The sequence below is a fragment of the Tachyglossus aculeatus genome, chromosome 17 (genome assembly GCF_015852505.1).
Source record: "Tachyglossus aculeatus isolate mTacAcu1 chromosome 17, mTacAcu1.pri, whole genome shotgun sequence".
NCBI classification, from domain to species: Eukaryota; Metazoa; Chordata; class Mammalia; order Monotremata; family Tachyglossidae; genus Tachyglossus; species Tachyglossus aculeatus.
This window is the reverse complement of record NC_052082.1, coordinates 50,825,133-50,840,744: the sequence shown is the minus strand read 5'-3', so window position 1 is coordinate 50,840,744 and position 15,612 is coordinate 50,825,133. Positions and strand designations below refer to the sequence as shown.

The 15,612-nt window shown below is 44.4% G+C and overlaps 1 protein-coding gene across 5 annotated transcripts in view; it reads right to left on the bottom strand.

Moving 5' to 3' along the window:
• SPECC1 (sperm antigen with calponin homology and coiled-coil domains 1) overlaps positions 1-15,612 on the bottom strand; it is a 177,731-nt gene that overhangs the window by 66,101 nt on the left and 96,018 nt on the right. For all 5 annotated transcript variants that reach the window (XM_038759917.1, XM_038759916.1, XM_038759915.1 and 2 more), the window contains one exon: positions 5,879-7,437. In XM_038759917.1, coding sequence (XP_038615845.1) covers positions 5,879-7,437 — 1,559 coding nt within the window. The remainder of the gene's footprint in view (positions 1-5,878; positions 7,438-15,612) is intronic.

Here is a 15,612-nt window from a genome sequence, read left to right as displayed (position 1 = left end):
TGTGTCTGATATGATTATCTTAATTAGTTCTGTGCATAACAAATACCACAGTTATTATTACCATGAAAAACATGGACTGTAAAGGAAAATTGGTGTAACAATTCTTGAGGAGGATGAAAAGCTGGCTGTTTCAGTGAGTTTCCTACAAAGTCCAGAGAGACTACTGGAAAACAAGAGGAGTTGGAATTATGCCTACTGCTGCAGCACAGACACAGACAGCATATGTTTTCTAACTAATGTTTCCAAATAAATCCCTCTAATCCAGCTCCTGGTTCTTTACCTCAGTCCATCTGCTGAACCTGGACTGCATTTTTCTTAATCACTCAATATTACTTATTGAATATTTACTGTGCTCAGAGCACCGTACTAAACACTTGGGAGATTACAACAATATAACAGACACATTCCCTGACCACAATAAGCTTACAGTTTAGAGGGGGAGGCAGACACTTGTGTAAATAAATAAAATTAGATATATGTACATAAGTGCTGTAAAGCTAGGAGGGGTTGATGAATACAGGGAGTGAGTCAGGGTGATGCAGAAGGGAGTGGGAGAAGAGGAAAGGAGGGCTTAGTCGGGGAAAGCCTCTTGGAGGAGATGTGCCCTCAATAAGGCTTTGAAGGAGGGGAGAGTAATTGTCTGAAATGAAGAAGGAGGGTGTTCCAGGCCAGAAGCAGGACGTTGCTGGGATCCCAGATTTAGTCCGTGTAAGGTCTCACCTCCGGTACATTCCTGGAAGCGATACTAAGTTGCCTTCAGATTCAAGGGATGACCTCAGCTTCTAACCCTGCCCTTCTCACTTTCCTTCCATGATGACACTACACCGCCCTGGGGTGACAATGAGAAAGCAAAAATTCCTGCTTCTAGGCTTTAAGAGCATCCTAAACTCCTAATCCCTTTTATAAATAGTTGCAACACCCTATCCAACCGATTTCCTTATAAGCTTGAGTTCAACACTTTCCACAGCTGAGTTGGCTCTTTCAGAATGAATCATCTGTGAGGAAATGAAATGGATGGCCTGAAGCTAAGAAAAATTTTAGATTAAGCATTATGAAATGAAGGTTTTTAAAACAATGGGTAATTACAACAGACTCCCTCCGGGAGACATCCAAAAGACCATCAAAAGTTACTGGAAGTGACAGAGTGAAGTACGTAATGAGGACTTAAATTTCTAAAGAAAATTTACAATTTCCCCAAGAATTCTACAGAGAATGTACATGGCAGGAAATTCTAGTCCCCTGAGAGTTTGAGAAAATGGCTCTCTTCCCACAAGTTTTCTCCACAGTTTTTGTATGGCTTGAGTGAACGTGTGCTTGCTAGAAACTGCTGGCATTCCTTTAGCAGCTAAAGGTAATAATTACTGGAGAGGGAGGGGAAATTATGTCCGCTTGATTGGAGGTTCATTAAAATTCCGAAATGTTAGCAGTAAAGGTATGAAGCAATGGCTCTCTTCCAAGATTTCCCAGATGTTAGCTAGCCCAACTATCCTTGTTTCAGCTAGGATTTTTTGCCTAGTTGATTCTGGATGCTGAAGCTGACTCTTGTGAGTTAACTCTTTCTCTGCAGCTGTGCATTTAAGATGTCTTCCCAAAGATGAGTAATGTGATTGTTCTGTTTACTGCTCATTTAGTCTGATATGTGCATTGCAGGTATGCAAACGCAAGGATAAGTTTTTTGGAACCTGTGGAAATGAAGTTCTCTCTCAAAAAAGGTGATACAAAGGTGCTTGACAATTAGATAATGGAAGAGTTAAGCAACTGGAAAATTGGGCCATAAGTAAGTGCCATCCTCCACTGGGTGGTTGTGAGAATTCAGTTTTTCAGTTACTCTACACTAAGTACGGACCCCATGGTAATTTAATGTAGTCGGGTACCTCCTCTACTCTATTCTTTTCAGTCTTGCCACCATCAGAAAACACATCTGGCTTTCTAAATCTTTCAAATTGTGAGGTGCTTTTCGGCATGATCTTTCTCCCGTTACCAGCTAGATCCAATTTTTTTCCTCCCGGTGCCCTCTCCCAGCTAAAGGATGGCAACTGCAGGAGATGCCAATCACGGGTTTGCCCAGTGAATCAAGTTGCTCTCTGACAACTTTCTGGATCAGGAAAGAAACAATAAACTCTCCAGCTAGAAAGAGTTTGAGTCAAAAGGCTAAAAAAAGTTTAATACTGTCATATTAAAAAAAAGTTATAAAGACCTTTCTGTGGATCACTGACCCTCAGCATTTTCATTCATACAAATCAGAAATCTCTTGGTATGAGGGTATTATCACATTAACAGGGTTTGAAAAATACAGAGGAAATCCCACCAGTCCAAAAAGACCTATCCTAGTCAGAGAAGAAAGTACCTAGGAGCATTGCCAAACTTTTTGGCCTGCCCTTCAATCCTAAAAAAATAGCCTTGCAACTGTCACTTGATCAAATAAACACTGAAACTCTGGCAATGTACAAAACTACTTATAACCTCCTGGAATGTCTTCTAATTTTTCCCCTTTGTTTATTTTATTTCTGTTGCCTGTTTCCAAACGGAGTTAATAGAGCCAATTTTCACAGAACTGTACACTTTATTATCTGCATTTCTATGGTTTCTCTGATGATTCTGCCAGATCAAGTATAATCTCACAGCGGGTGGTAAACATATGGAATTTGTTACTGCAGGAAGTTGAGCAGGCCAAAAATTTCAGCAGGTTCAAGAGCCGTTTGGATAAATTCATGGACAAGTGGCTCAATCGGTCACTTAGAGGGATGTTAGGGATGCTAGATGGATGCTGTGAACAGCGCATGGTCTAGCAGAAAAAGCAAAAGACTGGGAACCAGAAATCTTGGGTTCAAGTCCTCCTTGAGCCACTTGTCTGCTGTGTGATCTTGGGCAAGTCAATTAACTTCTCTGTCCCTTGGTTCCCTCATCTGTAAAATGGAGATAAGACAACTGCTCTTTCTATCTCTTTCACTGTGAGTCCCATGAGGGACAGGGCCTGTGTGTGGCTTGATTATCTTGCATCTACTTCAGTGCTTAGCACATAATAAGCACTTAATAAATACCACAATTATTATGGTAGCTAACCATTTGGATGGATTTCCAGGAAGTCTATCATCATACACGATTTCCCCAAGCAGCCCGTTACTATTGTCAGAGATGGAGTAACATGTTAAAAAGTCCATTGGTACTAACCCAGTATCACTATTTCTTATGTTATTAGTCAGTGGCATCACGTAACTTTAATCACTTGCTGATCTTCATCAACAAACTAAATTAAAATTGCTGTGCCTAGCACTCTTGGACTACCCAATAAGCATGGGCAGTGGTGCCAAGCTCAGGGGAGGGAGAGATGGGATGGAGTCTGTGGCTTTGGGGAAAGATGGAGTGGAAGAGTATTGAAGAGAGAAGAAAAGAATAGAAGAGGAGGGAGTAGAAAAGGAAAATTTTGTGGATATTAGAACACGTGGGGAAAGGTTTCATTATAATGACTCTTGGCTGGGGAAAGGGAAGATATGTGCCTTGAGGCTAAATATGCCCCCAAATACCTTTTTCCAGCCACATCTTTGATCCCAACACTCAGGGGACACATCTTTGGAAGAAGCAAAGGATAAGGGAAGCTTGTTTGAGGCACTCTGTGGCAGTCACTTTGAACCAGGCTTTTAATTTAAAAAAAAAAATGATAGAGCTCCCTGAATGAGGCTGCAGGATGTTCTGACTACCATCAGCTACAGTGCTTTTCTTTAGTGGAACTGACATCCAATAATTATATAAAGCCTTACTGGTCTTAGAAACAAAACCGTAAATTCACAAAGGGTCTATCGATTTCACCAAGGGAATCTTCCAGACATTGCTACAAATCCTGGGATTAGTAGATTATGCTGCATTAATCTGAGGGGATTTTTCCATTCTCCTTGTCCACAAGGAAAGAGTTACCACCCTTTGGCCCAAAGAGCACTCAGAACAACTCAAAGAGTGATCGTCATGAAGTAAAATGAAAACCTGGTTGTGACGAAAAGAGATCAGAGCAATCTCTTTTCTGGAAATATGTAAATAAAACTTAATCTCTGGCATTTCCCCTAATACATCATATCTGACACAACTGAGCTGGCAGAGTCAGACAACCGGAAAGCATTCCCACATAGTCTCACGTCTCAGAATATACTTTAAGCTTATTTGTTTGAATATAATTTTAAATTCTACTTCCTAGATGCTTATTTTCTGGTTAAATATTTACAGTTCAGTAATTTGGCCATTTTTTTCTAGTCAAGCACTCAATTACCTTTACTGAGAGTCTTTTACAAATAGAGCAGAGTTTACGTGCGATTATGAGACGATATTAAGGAGAAAGGGCATACACACTCAGCTTTCCAGAAACTTATGGAGAGAAAAGACTTTTATAAGTATCTAGAAAGATGACTAACAAAAAGATGGATGAACAATTACAGCTCCAAAAAGCATCATGAGGAAGAGGAAAGGATAAAGGGCTGGACTGTTTTACGGGAGGCAAGTGGGTTTAGTTTAGAAAGGCTTCGTGGACATGGTCAGACTTTTGCAAAGTTTGAAGGAAGGAAAGGGATTGCGTTCAACAGAAGGAGAAAAGGGGAAGTGTGCTCTAGGATAGAGAAATGGAAAGTCAGAAGAACTGGAGGCAGGAAAAGGTGAAACATGGTCTGAGAACAGCAAGGTTTGCTTGGCTACCACATGGCACCCGGAATAGGGTGAAGTGAAAAGAGGAAGGAAGTGAGAGATGGGGATGGGAGATAGCAAAGGCGTTCTTTTAAGTCCATGAACAGGAGTTTTCTTTCAGTGCAGGAGGGAACTGGGAGCCAATGAAGAGAAAAGTGGTATGATCAAAACTGCAGTTGAGGGAAGCTCATTCTCACTTTTTAAAGGGAGAAATTGGAGGGGAAAGAGGCTGGACACTGGCAGGGAGGCTGTGACCTGATATTTTTAAAATCTAAACCAAGGTTTTGGTTGTAGAACAGAGAGGAAGGGACAAATCCAAGATATATCCCAGGGGAAGTATCAGCAAGAGCTTTGGATCCTTAAATCCCTCCTGTTCTGCACTTGCTCTTGACATTCTGACCAGAAGAATCCAAATATTTCTCCCAGTTAGAATTAAGCCCAGGCCAGGAGGAGTCACCTAGTGAGAGCAGTTTGAAGGGAGTGGTGGGGATAATAATTACGGTACTTCTTAAGCCTTACTATGTGCCAAGCACTGTTCTAAGTGCTGGGGTAGATCCAAGTTAATCTGTGAGTCCCTGTCCCACATGGGGCTCACAGTCTTAATCCCCATTTTACTGATGAGGGAACTGAGGTCCAGAGAAGTGAAGTGACTTGTCCAAGGTTACAAAGCAGGTAAGTGGAGGAGTCGGGATTAGAACTCAGGTCCTTCTGACTCTCAGGCCTGTGCTCTATTCACCCACCTTCACTGTGGAATCCAAAGACTCTCCTTTGAGGATTAGGCCCCAGAGCCCTGACGGAGGTGTTCAGTTTCAGGAAGAGGAGGGGTGTCTCCTCCTCTAAGGCTGCTTTTAAGGACTAGAGCTCAGATGTGATAGATGGACACAAGCCAAAGTGAAACAGAGAGCAACTGGAGACGTCACACGCGATGCCTGCAATGTAGGCCTAAAGAGTCAACTAAAGAAGAAACATAACAATGACAGTGGTCAGAGCCTCGTTGTATCACAGATTTGTATTACAAGGGTGGGAATCTGCAACAGGCCTGATCAGTTTGGCTCCAGGAATTTCTCCCTCAGTCCCCACCTGCAGAGGTAATAGGAGTAAAGGAAGTGAACAGTGAAAGTGATTCCAGGTTTGGGGTTGGTCAGATAAATTGGAAAGGAGAACAGGGGAGTGGGGTAAAAGAGGAGACAGATAAAAGCAGTGTTTTCCTTACCTTGGCCAATAGGCCTTGAACTTGTTTAATTTCACTTTTTGCCTTTAGTAGTTCTTGCTTGAGTTCAGTGCACGACAGCTCTAGTTGGTCTTTCTCAGCCCGGGCCACTCTCAACATCTCATGGACCTCGGAACTATCGGCTGAATTTCCTAGCGCATTGATCTCCGCCGCTTTCTGTTTCTCGCTATCCAGCTGAGCTCTTAGAGACCCGTTCTCAATCTTTAACCCTTCCAAGTTGACTCTACACTCCTCCAACGACTTGGCTGTCAGACTGTTGTTCTGCCGTTCCAATTCTAGAAACCCAGTCAACTGCTCATTTTCCCCCTTCAGACACTTGATCATCTCCAAAGCACCTTGGTTTTCCCCCTCTACTTTCCGCAAGCTGCAGGTTAACTGCTGTTGGATGTTGAGCAGCTTCTCCCTCTCAAATTGTGCCTTTTCAAGGATCTCCGTACACTTGTGTTCCAGCTCAAGGACTTTCCCATCTTGAGCACCGGCTTCCTCGTTCTTTGATCGTTCTTGTAAGAGATTCATCAGCTTTTCATTTTCTTGACTTAGCTGCTCTGCCCTCTCTCGATGCTGATGGAAGGATGTCTCCAAAAGAGTCTTCTCATCTACTAACTTCTCATTTTCAGTGGTCAATTCCTGCACCATTTGCTGTTGATCTGACAACTCCTGTAAAGTGGCCTGCAGCTCTTCTGCCGTGCTGTGGTGATTTTCTTCCATTTTCTGGATCCTTTCAGTAAGGGAGGCCACAGATAGTTCACTGATGTTATTGGGGGAACTTCCACTGGTGGAACATCTGGAGCTCTTGAAAGGGTTGCTGTTGGATGATAAGGGCCTAGAAGGAGCCTCAACAATATGCTCAAAATCGGATGCATCAGGAGACAAAGAAGCCTTGGTTACATCACTGCTTGAAGAACCTGGTGTTTGCAGTGCGTTTCCATTCACATGCTGCTGGTATTCATCTGATTCTCCTGGCAACTGATTCTTGGTTGGGCTCCCAAAACTTGACTCTTGAGTGGTAGGGGTTTGGAGGCTGCTGTCGCCGCAATTGCTTGTTGTAGTCTCCGAGACCGGTGACTGTTCTAGGTAAATCAGTTTTTCTTTCAAGGTCCGGTTTTCTTCTCCCAGACTGGCAAGTTCCTTTTGAAAAGTCCTGTTCTTTTCTTGAAGAGCTCTTATTAAAGGGTCCATATCAGCGAGCCCATCTACATTTTGATCTGAAGCCCCACCAGAGATGTCTGCAGTCGATAATTCTTTGCATTTCTGCAGTTCGCTTTGGAGTTTGCTAATCTCAAAATCTTTTGTTTTGGCCTCTGCCAAGAGTTCCCGAATCTGGGATTCCAGAATTGCCTTGTCTCCAGCTTCATTCTCCTGTCTGGGCTTGGCTGAGCTCTTTAGGTGTTTGGTAGGGGTGGGTGTACCAGAAGAAGTTGGACTGGGGACTGATTTTCTTGTGCTGGGGGAACTACGCAACACAGCTCTCTCTCTCGAGATTGTTGCCGAAAGTTCCCGAGGAGCTGGAATCCCAGTACGTTTGGATGACGAAACAGTCCCTGGAAGAAAGGGAGAAAGAAACCTTGGATAAAGAGACTGTTTGTTTGATACCTAGTTGACAATTCATAGATATGATAGTTGTTTTGTATGATGAATATGAGAGCTACTAATCATGTGAGAACAGCCCAAGGAAAACCAGCCAGATGCTGGAATGGTTTCCGTTTTGGTTCAGGGTGTGAATTTCTATTGATAAACAAATATTTTTGGATTCAAGTACATCATCATCAACAAATATAGATTTAGCCCCCACTGGGTGTTTACAGAACCATTCTAGCTACTGTGGACATTTACATAACACAGAGAAAATTGGGCCCTGCTTTGATAAGAACCAAAGGGGAAATTTGAATGTCAGTGATTCTGGTGAAATCTCAACAGAGCTAGTGGTCCACAGATACTAAAGCATATTCACTATAAGGAGGCCTGCTTAGCTTAAGGATCAACTGGAATGGGACACACCAAATTAGGGCACTGAGTTTCAACACAACACTCTTGATAATCCTGTCTGGCAGAAACTACAGGGTTACCTTGGTTTGTTTGCACATCACTGCTTCTCTCCCTCCCACCTCTTCTCTTGATCCCCCATTTCCCCTTGGGAACAATTCTTCTTTACTGTAATAAGATCGTTTAGCTCCTATGTTAGTTAACAGAAAGAAAAATTCCCTTAAAATTCTGTATCTCCCTCCCTTAAGGAGGCACGTCACTGTTTTTACAGCTTGGCCATAAATCAAATTGCTCTTGCTGTAATAATGTTTTCCCTACATGTATAGGGGAGCCAGCTTTTCATTTCAATAGTAGGGGTGAATTTGGGAACGGGACTCTCCTGGAGGCAGGGCTTGGGAAAAATGAGAGGCACAGATACACTTACAGTCAGGTGGGTGGAGACACACACATACACACACAGTTATGTAAGTGGACGTGTAGACACAGGCATGGGGTTGGGGAAGGGGAAACTAATACCCACAAGGGCTAATAATAATAATGACGGCATTTGTTAAGCACTTACTATGTGCAAAGCACTGTTCTAAGCGCTGGGGGGGAGGATACAAGGTGATCAGTTTGTCCCACATGGGGCTCACAGTCTTACTCCCCATTTTACAGATGAGGTCACTGAGGCTCAGAGAAGTTAAGTGACTTGCCCAAGGTCACACAGCAGACATGTGGCGGAGCCGGGATTAGAACCCATGACCTCTGACTCTCAAGCCCGTGCTTTTTCCACTGAGCCACGCTGCTTCTGGTGGAAAGCAGCTGGGAGGGAGGGGAAGGCCATTTTCTGCTGAGGCCAGTCCATAGCTGAGGCAGAGTTCAGAACGTCCATTCCTGGCTTGAGGCTGGGGATGGGAGAGAGCTGAAGCCAGAAGCCCTGTTTCGACTCCAGCTTTTGGCTTCTTCCGGAGAGGGGTGGGGCTGAAAGGGGCGAGTTAGGGCCGGCAGTTCATGGCTTTAATCAATCAATCAATCAATCGTATTTATTGAGCGCTTACTATGTGCAGAGCACTGTACTAAGCGCTTGGGAAGTACAAATTGGCATCACATAGAGACAGTCCCTACCCGATAGTGGGCTCACAGTCTAAAAGTCTTAAAGTCCCAGTTCTCTGGAGGCGATGGCTCTCATTGTCCCCACATAATTGGTGTCCCTGTGCACATAACATAATCAATCGATTGTGTCTTTGTTTTCTTCCTCTGAGATGAGGTAACCGTTGTAAGCCCATTTTCTTTTCCATCAAAGGCTCATCTGTAGTCTATATTTCATCTGACCCACTCCAAGAAGAACAATGAGTAGTGAATTCCAAAAGTGGGAACACAAGCATTAGGCTTCCAGGTGCTGTGGAAATTAAATCTTTCTCCAAGAATAGAAGGACTGATGCAAAATCAGGGCATGTTCTGCAAGCTCAATGAGCAATTGTGGACAGATGAATCAGCTCGAAAAATAACTAAGAACCAAAATGGTCAGGCTCCTCACATGGGTTTCGTGGTGGTGGTGTTGGGGGGTGGGGGGGTCACCTGGCAGCATGCCCACATTGCTATACTTTGCAGCACGATCAATGTCTGAATGATGATGTGGCTGCAGGAATTCCTCTCTCAGCTTTTCATCCCCACAAAGCCAGAAAGAGCTCCAGGTGTCGGCTGGGAAAATAAGATGCAGTTTGGAAGTTGCCAGGCCTAAGTGGCTTCTCCCACCAACCTTCATGATGGCTTGTGAGCGGATCACAGTATAAAAGCTGTGCCCACAGGTTCTAACCTACTGCTGAAGCTTCCTGGAGGTCACAGCCATTTGGGGACATGGCCAAAATGTTCAAGTATCGTCAACTCACATATCATTGCGGTCATGTTAAAAGTTAAACACTGAAGGTAAAAATGACTGGCAGTAAATAAGACACTCAATTCATTTTTTCACACTGAATTACTGGGGTGTCAGAGCAGTTGAGAAGCTTAACTGGAAAGTTCATTTTTGGTTCCCGGAAGAGTATCAGTTCCACTAACTTGGGAGGACTTAATTTTGAATTTTCAAAGGGTGGGCTATTACAGCAAGGCAAAGAACTACTATCTTTAACAAGTTACTCTAAGAAGTTTCACTGAATATAATAATAATAATAATAATGATGGCACTTGTTAAGCACTTAATATGCACAAAGCACTGTTCTAAGCGCTGGGGGGATACAAGGTGATCAGGTTGTCCCACGTGGGGCTCACAGTCTTAATCCTCCTTACAGATGAGGTAACTGAGGCTCAGAGAAGTTAAGTGACTTGCCCAAGGTCACACAGCAGACATGTGGTGGATCCAGGATTCGAACCCATGACCTCTAACTCCAAAGCCCGGGCTCTTTCCACTGAGCCATGCTGCTTCTCTAAGTGGCAGAGCCAGACTTCTCTAAGACAAGTGGCAGAGCCAGAGCTGTACTAAGCACTGAAAGAACAAATCAAATCACTTGTGCGGTGACAAGTGTTACCAAGCAGAGAGAGGGGTCAGGTAATGAGCCAGAAGAAGAATCTTTTTGAAAGGGGCTACTTTCACATGGCTGTAAATTTTGTCCCCATGTTTAACACTGACCTCCTGCATACCTTAACCAAGAATGATTTATTTACTGGCATATAAAGATTAAAAATTCCTGGTAGAAAAGTAAGTAGGGAAATCAGGTCTCCAAAGAAATCAACTGGAGTCCCACATTTGAAAAAAAGTCCTGCAGCAATATGGTGCACACAGCCTCTCTCTCTCTCTGACTCTGATGAAAGCATGATTGGCTACTATACGGGGAAAGCATTACTTGGGTAAGTACTAATGTGTCTGTAAAATGTGTGTGGGTGAATGAGTGAAAGTGTTTGTCACCCCTATCTGTGTATTTCTCTTTGCCTGTCTGTGCCGCTCTTCTCCATCCATCTTTATCTCTCCTCTAATCAGTCTTCCTTTCTGCTTTTTTCTTCCCCCATCTAATCTCCAACAATGGTCCAGCTTCCAAGGAAGTCTTAACCCTAGCCTTCTTGAGCGTCAGAAAAAAAGGTTATTTCATTTCTAAATCAGGGCGATCTGACCAAAGATCAAAATGACAAATTGGAAAGGGTTTTTAGTTCTTTATCGATGATCTGAGAGAGTTCTCATTTCTGAGTAAACTACATGACTGAGATTATTGTAGTCACGATTTCAGATGTAAATGTTTTAGCCAAGCATCACATCTTTATAAAATCAATTGTATTTACTGAGTGCTTACAGTGTGCAGCACACTTTACTAAGTACTTGGAAGAGTGCAATATAACAGAGTTATAGCTAGCTTTATTTCTATTTATTCTGATGGCTTGACACCTGTCCACATGTTTTGTTTTGTTGTCTGTCTCCCCCTCCTAGACTGTGAGCCCGCTGTTGGGTAGGGACCGTCTCCATATGCTGCCAACTTGTACTTCCCAAGCGCTTAGTACAGTGCTCTGAACACAGTAAGCACTCAATAAATATGAATGAATGAATGAACAGAGTTGGCAGACTCGTTCTCTGACCACAATAAGCTCACAGTCAAGAGGGGCTGTAACTTAATTTAACTGCAGAAACGCTGGGGTGAGATGATCCAAGGTCTTAATCAAAGAAGCAAAGTTAATGTTGGTGAACGGTACACATCCAAGTGACCCAAAGGGGCACGGATAAGCTTTCAGGCCTCACCATTATTTGCAACAGTGGCAATTACGGAAAAAAAATCGGTGGCAGCTGTGCAAAAGATTCTCAAGCCAACTCCGCAAGCAGGAGGGGTGAACTGTGGAGCTGGAGACCTGTGATAGAGTCTCTGTTGCCCCACCTTGACTAAATGCAGGAAATGGTTTGCTTTTCCATGACTGGAATGCTCTTTGTGCATCCTCAAGAGCCCCCTTTCCAGGGATGCACACGTGTTTTCCTGGTTAATGTTGATGGAAGCCCTATGTGCACAGTAAGTAGAGAAAAAAACGGGAGGACTCTCTGATCTGACCCCAACTGGCTGGATTACTTACATTATATGATCACTCTGGCTGCTTGAACACACTGAGGCAAGCAAGAATTTCCAGCCTCCTCCTCCAACTCACAGCCCACTTTGGCAGCGCAAGGAAGAGTTAATTTTCCTCACACACTGTTTTCTCAGCAGCTTTTTGAAGAATTTAATACATTTATAAAACCCACACAAACGAGGCATCATCTCCTCTCTCCCAAATAAACTCGCTTAACTGAGGGCTCAATGAACAGTGTCCCAGAGAGGGCCATGGGAGGGACAATGGCAGTGCTGCACAAAAGCCTTCTCCCGCCCCCCTAAAGTGCAGAGGGAGACTTCAGTCCAAAGCGAGCACAGTAACCACTCTGTGTTATGTTCAGAGCACGATAAAGCAAAAGACAAAGCCTGCAGTGTTTCCGAAAAGAGATAGTCAGAATATTCTGGCTGGGCTGCAGGCAGCCCACATCACCAGGCTGCAGTTAGTCATCTCTTACAGGAGAAGCCAAAAGGCAAAACGATTATGGGAAGGTTGTTCCCAGACCACTGACTGAACGTGCAGCCTATGGAGACCCTGATTTTCCGCTGAACCCAAAATGGGCATCAGAGGACCACTGGAACTCAGAATGCACTTTGCAGGTCTCGTTAGGAAACTGCTGGCCTGTTGTTTGAGCTGCAGGAGGTTCCATGACCTAGACTCAAGAGGCTGGGATTCCAAGAGCCTGGCACCGCTGAAGTGGAAGACTGCTGCCCAGTGGAGGAAAAAGAATTGAAATTAATTATGATTCGTGCTGGGGATGAAATCAAACCACGTTTGTCAGGATAGGAAATGCATCACTTCCCCAGGGGTATCCCTAGGGGACTGTAGGGTCCAAGGCAAGTGCTCTGGTGGTTGGCCTCCCAGGTTGAATTGGGAGGAGAGGGAAGTTCCTCCCCACCCCTCCCCCTGGATCCCCATGTCTGTTGCTGTTTCTTCGGGCCAGGCAGGACTCTGGTCAGCCCCAGGCTGAAAGTAGCAGCCAGTAACATTTATTGAGCTCTTACTGGGTACAGAGCACTTAACTTAGCAATTAGGAGAGTACAACAGAGTTGACTGACATGATCTCTGGCCTCAAGGAACTTATAATCTAGTGGGGGAGACAGGCATTAAAATAAATTTCAGATCAGGGACGGGGCAGAGGAATAAGGATATGTATCTAAGAGCTGCAGACCTGGGGGTGGGGTATCACAGTGCTTAAGGGGTACACACCCAAATACATAAGGAGGGAAAGAGGGGAAATGGGGGTGGGGAACAAAGATGGTAGGGAAGGTTTCTTGGAGGAGATATGATTTTAGTAAGGCTTTGAAGGTGGGAGAGTGGTGGGCAGGAGGATATGAAAGGGAAGGGAGTTCCAAACCAGAGGGAGGATGTGAGTAAGGGATCGACAGAGACAGCAACTGGGCAGCGAGATCGAGGCCAAGTGAGTAGGTTGGTGTTAGTGGAGTATGTGGGCTGTATCAGGAGATCAGCGAGGTAAGGTAGGGGAGGGAGACAGCGAGCTGGCTGAGTGGCCTTAAAGCCAACGGTAAAGAGCCCCTTTTTGATGCAGAGATGGATAGGCAACTACCGTAGGTTTCTGAGGAGTGGGGAGACATGCGCAGAACTTTTTTTAAGATAAAGGATGTGGGCACCAAAGTGAAGTATGGACTGGAGCAGGGAGAGGCTGGAGGCAGGAATGACAGTGAGGAGGCATATGCTGTAATCTCAGGAGAGCTGGCACCATGGGGAGCAAGGAAAAAGGGGCATTGTTTGGCCACAGTGCCTGCGACTTTGGGCACGTGTTTGCTTCTGCTTTCTCCCTGCCGTCCCAAGCTGCAGCAACTGCCAAATCCTGCTCATTGGGATGGAACAGACCCTTAGATTGTGAGTCTCCAAGGACAGGGACTGTTATCAAATTCCTACTTGTGTAATTCCCATCCATCGTTCAGTGCACTGTTCGGCACACAGTAAGTACTTAATAAATACTATTACTCTTAGGGAGCGAGGCCTGAAGCATTTGCCCACAGTCAGCGCTGCACTTCGGGCAGAGAAAGGTCAGGTCTTATTCTGGGGCCATTTAATTCACTTTTTCGGCTGTGCTATCTAGAGACCTGAAGGAGTAAAATTATCAATCTGATAGAGCATTATTAAATAGAACAAAGAAAATGAAATTTGCACACCAAAATAAATCGTTGTCTTGCTGACTCGATAGTAGGTGAGACGTCCACAGATTCAGGAGAATCACATCTTGGATTAGGGGAGAGACGGGGCACAAGAGAATGAATAAGCCACAAAATACAGACCCAGAGAGATACGGACAAACACATAGAGACTCAAGAGAGACAGACACAGTTGCAAACAGACTTTTTTCTTGGGAGAAGCAGCAAGAGCACACACAGAAAGACAGAAACATAATGGAGCCTGCACCTCCTCCATTGCTCCTAATCAGCCTGACCCCTTGCTGAGGACTGGAGGGATGCTTACTGCTGCCCTCCCAATTGCCAGAGTGGAGAGGGCTGCTTGCAGAGGTTGCGGGAAGGGCATCCCTCTCCTCGCTGCCCTCCAGATCATAAAGAACCTTCCAGAAGGCTGCAGGCAGCCTAAGGGCTACGAGTTTTAAACGTCCGCCGTAGTGTGCCAATAAAATTGTACCATATATATTATCTTACGATTCTTTCCTGAAGAACAATTCAAACTTGCAAATTGGAGTTTCAGCAATTCACCATATTGTGGTGAAGCCACAGTTTTGGAGTGACTTTGGACTAAGGGGTTGATGGAGTCAGCATCTGTGAAAATGCAGAATCGGGCAGAAGAGGGCCATTTGTTTCATGCGGTGATCTGGGGTAAGTAAGGTCGAAGGGCCAATCTGTAATCCTGGAAAAACGTTGGATGAGATCACGGTGGCTACCAAGGCAACTACCTGCTGGGTTATGGTGCTACAACACAGCACCCATCAACACTATGTAACAATTACACGGGTTATGCATGGAAAAAGCCTTTGTATGCATTTCACAATGTGCTGTGCCCCCCACCCCCCTCCAAACACACACACACACACACACACACACACACACACACACACACACACACTATAATCAATCCTGTGATCAGGGCTGAGGCTCCTTGGTTGTTCTCAATGAGAGACTCCATCATCATTGGTCAGTAATTCACTTATAAACCCCAGTAGTTAAATGGTTGGCTGTTTTGTGAGAAATGCCCAAGAACACTACTTATAGGAGAATGAATTCTATCTGGTTTAGGAACTTTTTTTTTCCAGTTACAGACCAGGAAAAAACCAGATTCCTGGTAGAAAAATGAGCAGAAGGCCTACCTCCATGGGGTTCTTATGTCCTTCAGACTCTAGGTGAATCTTTCTCCTCCCACAGTGTTGTGCTCCTTGCCTTATGGAGCCCACCCGGAGTATTCTCTCATTACAAAGTTGCTTTGTTAAGAGATGAAGCAACAGCTTTGCCCTGGAGGTAGAAGTCTGGAAATTGCTCAACCTTTCCAAAGGAAGACTGAGTCATGCCTCTGTGCATTTGGGAAGCATATCACACAGAATCTGAAGGTAGGCTACCCTACTTTCACTCATCACTGACAGAAAGTCCTACAATCTACTATGAGGAACCTTAACACTTTTAATTTTCCTCAAAGGTAAATCATGTTTTTAACTAAGATAAAATTTGATCCAACACAGTGATCTTTTAGTTACCTTC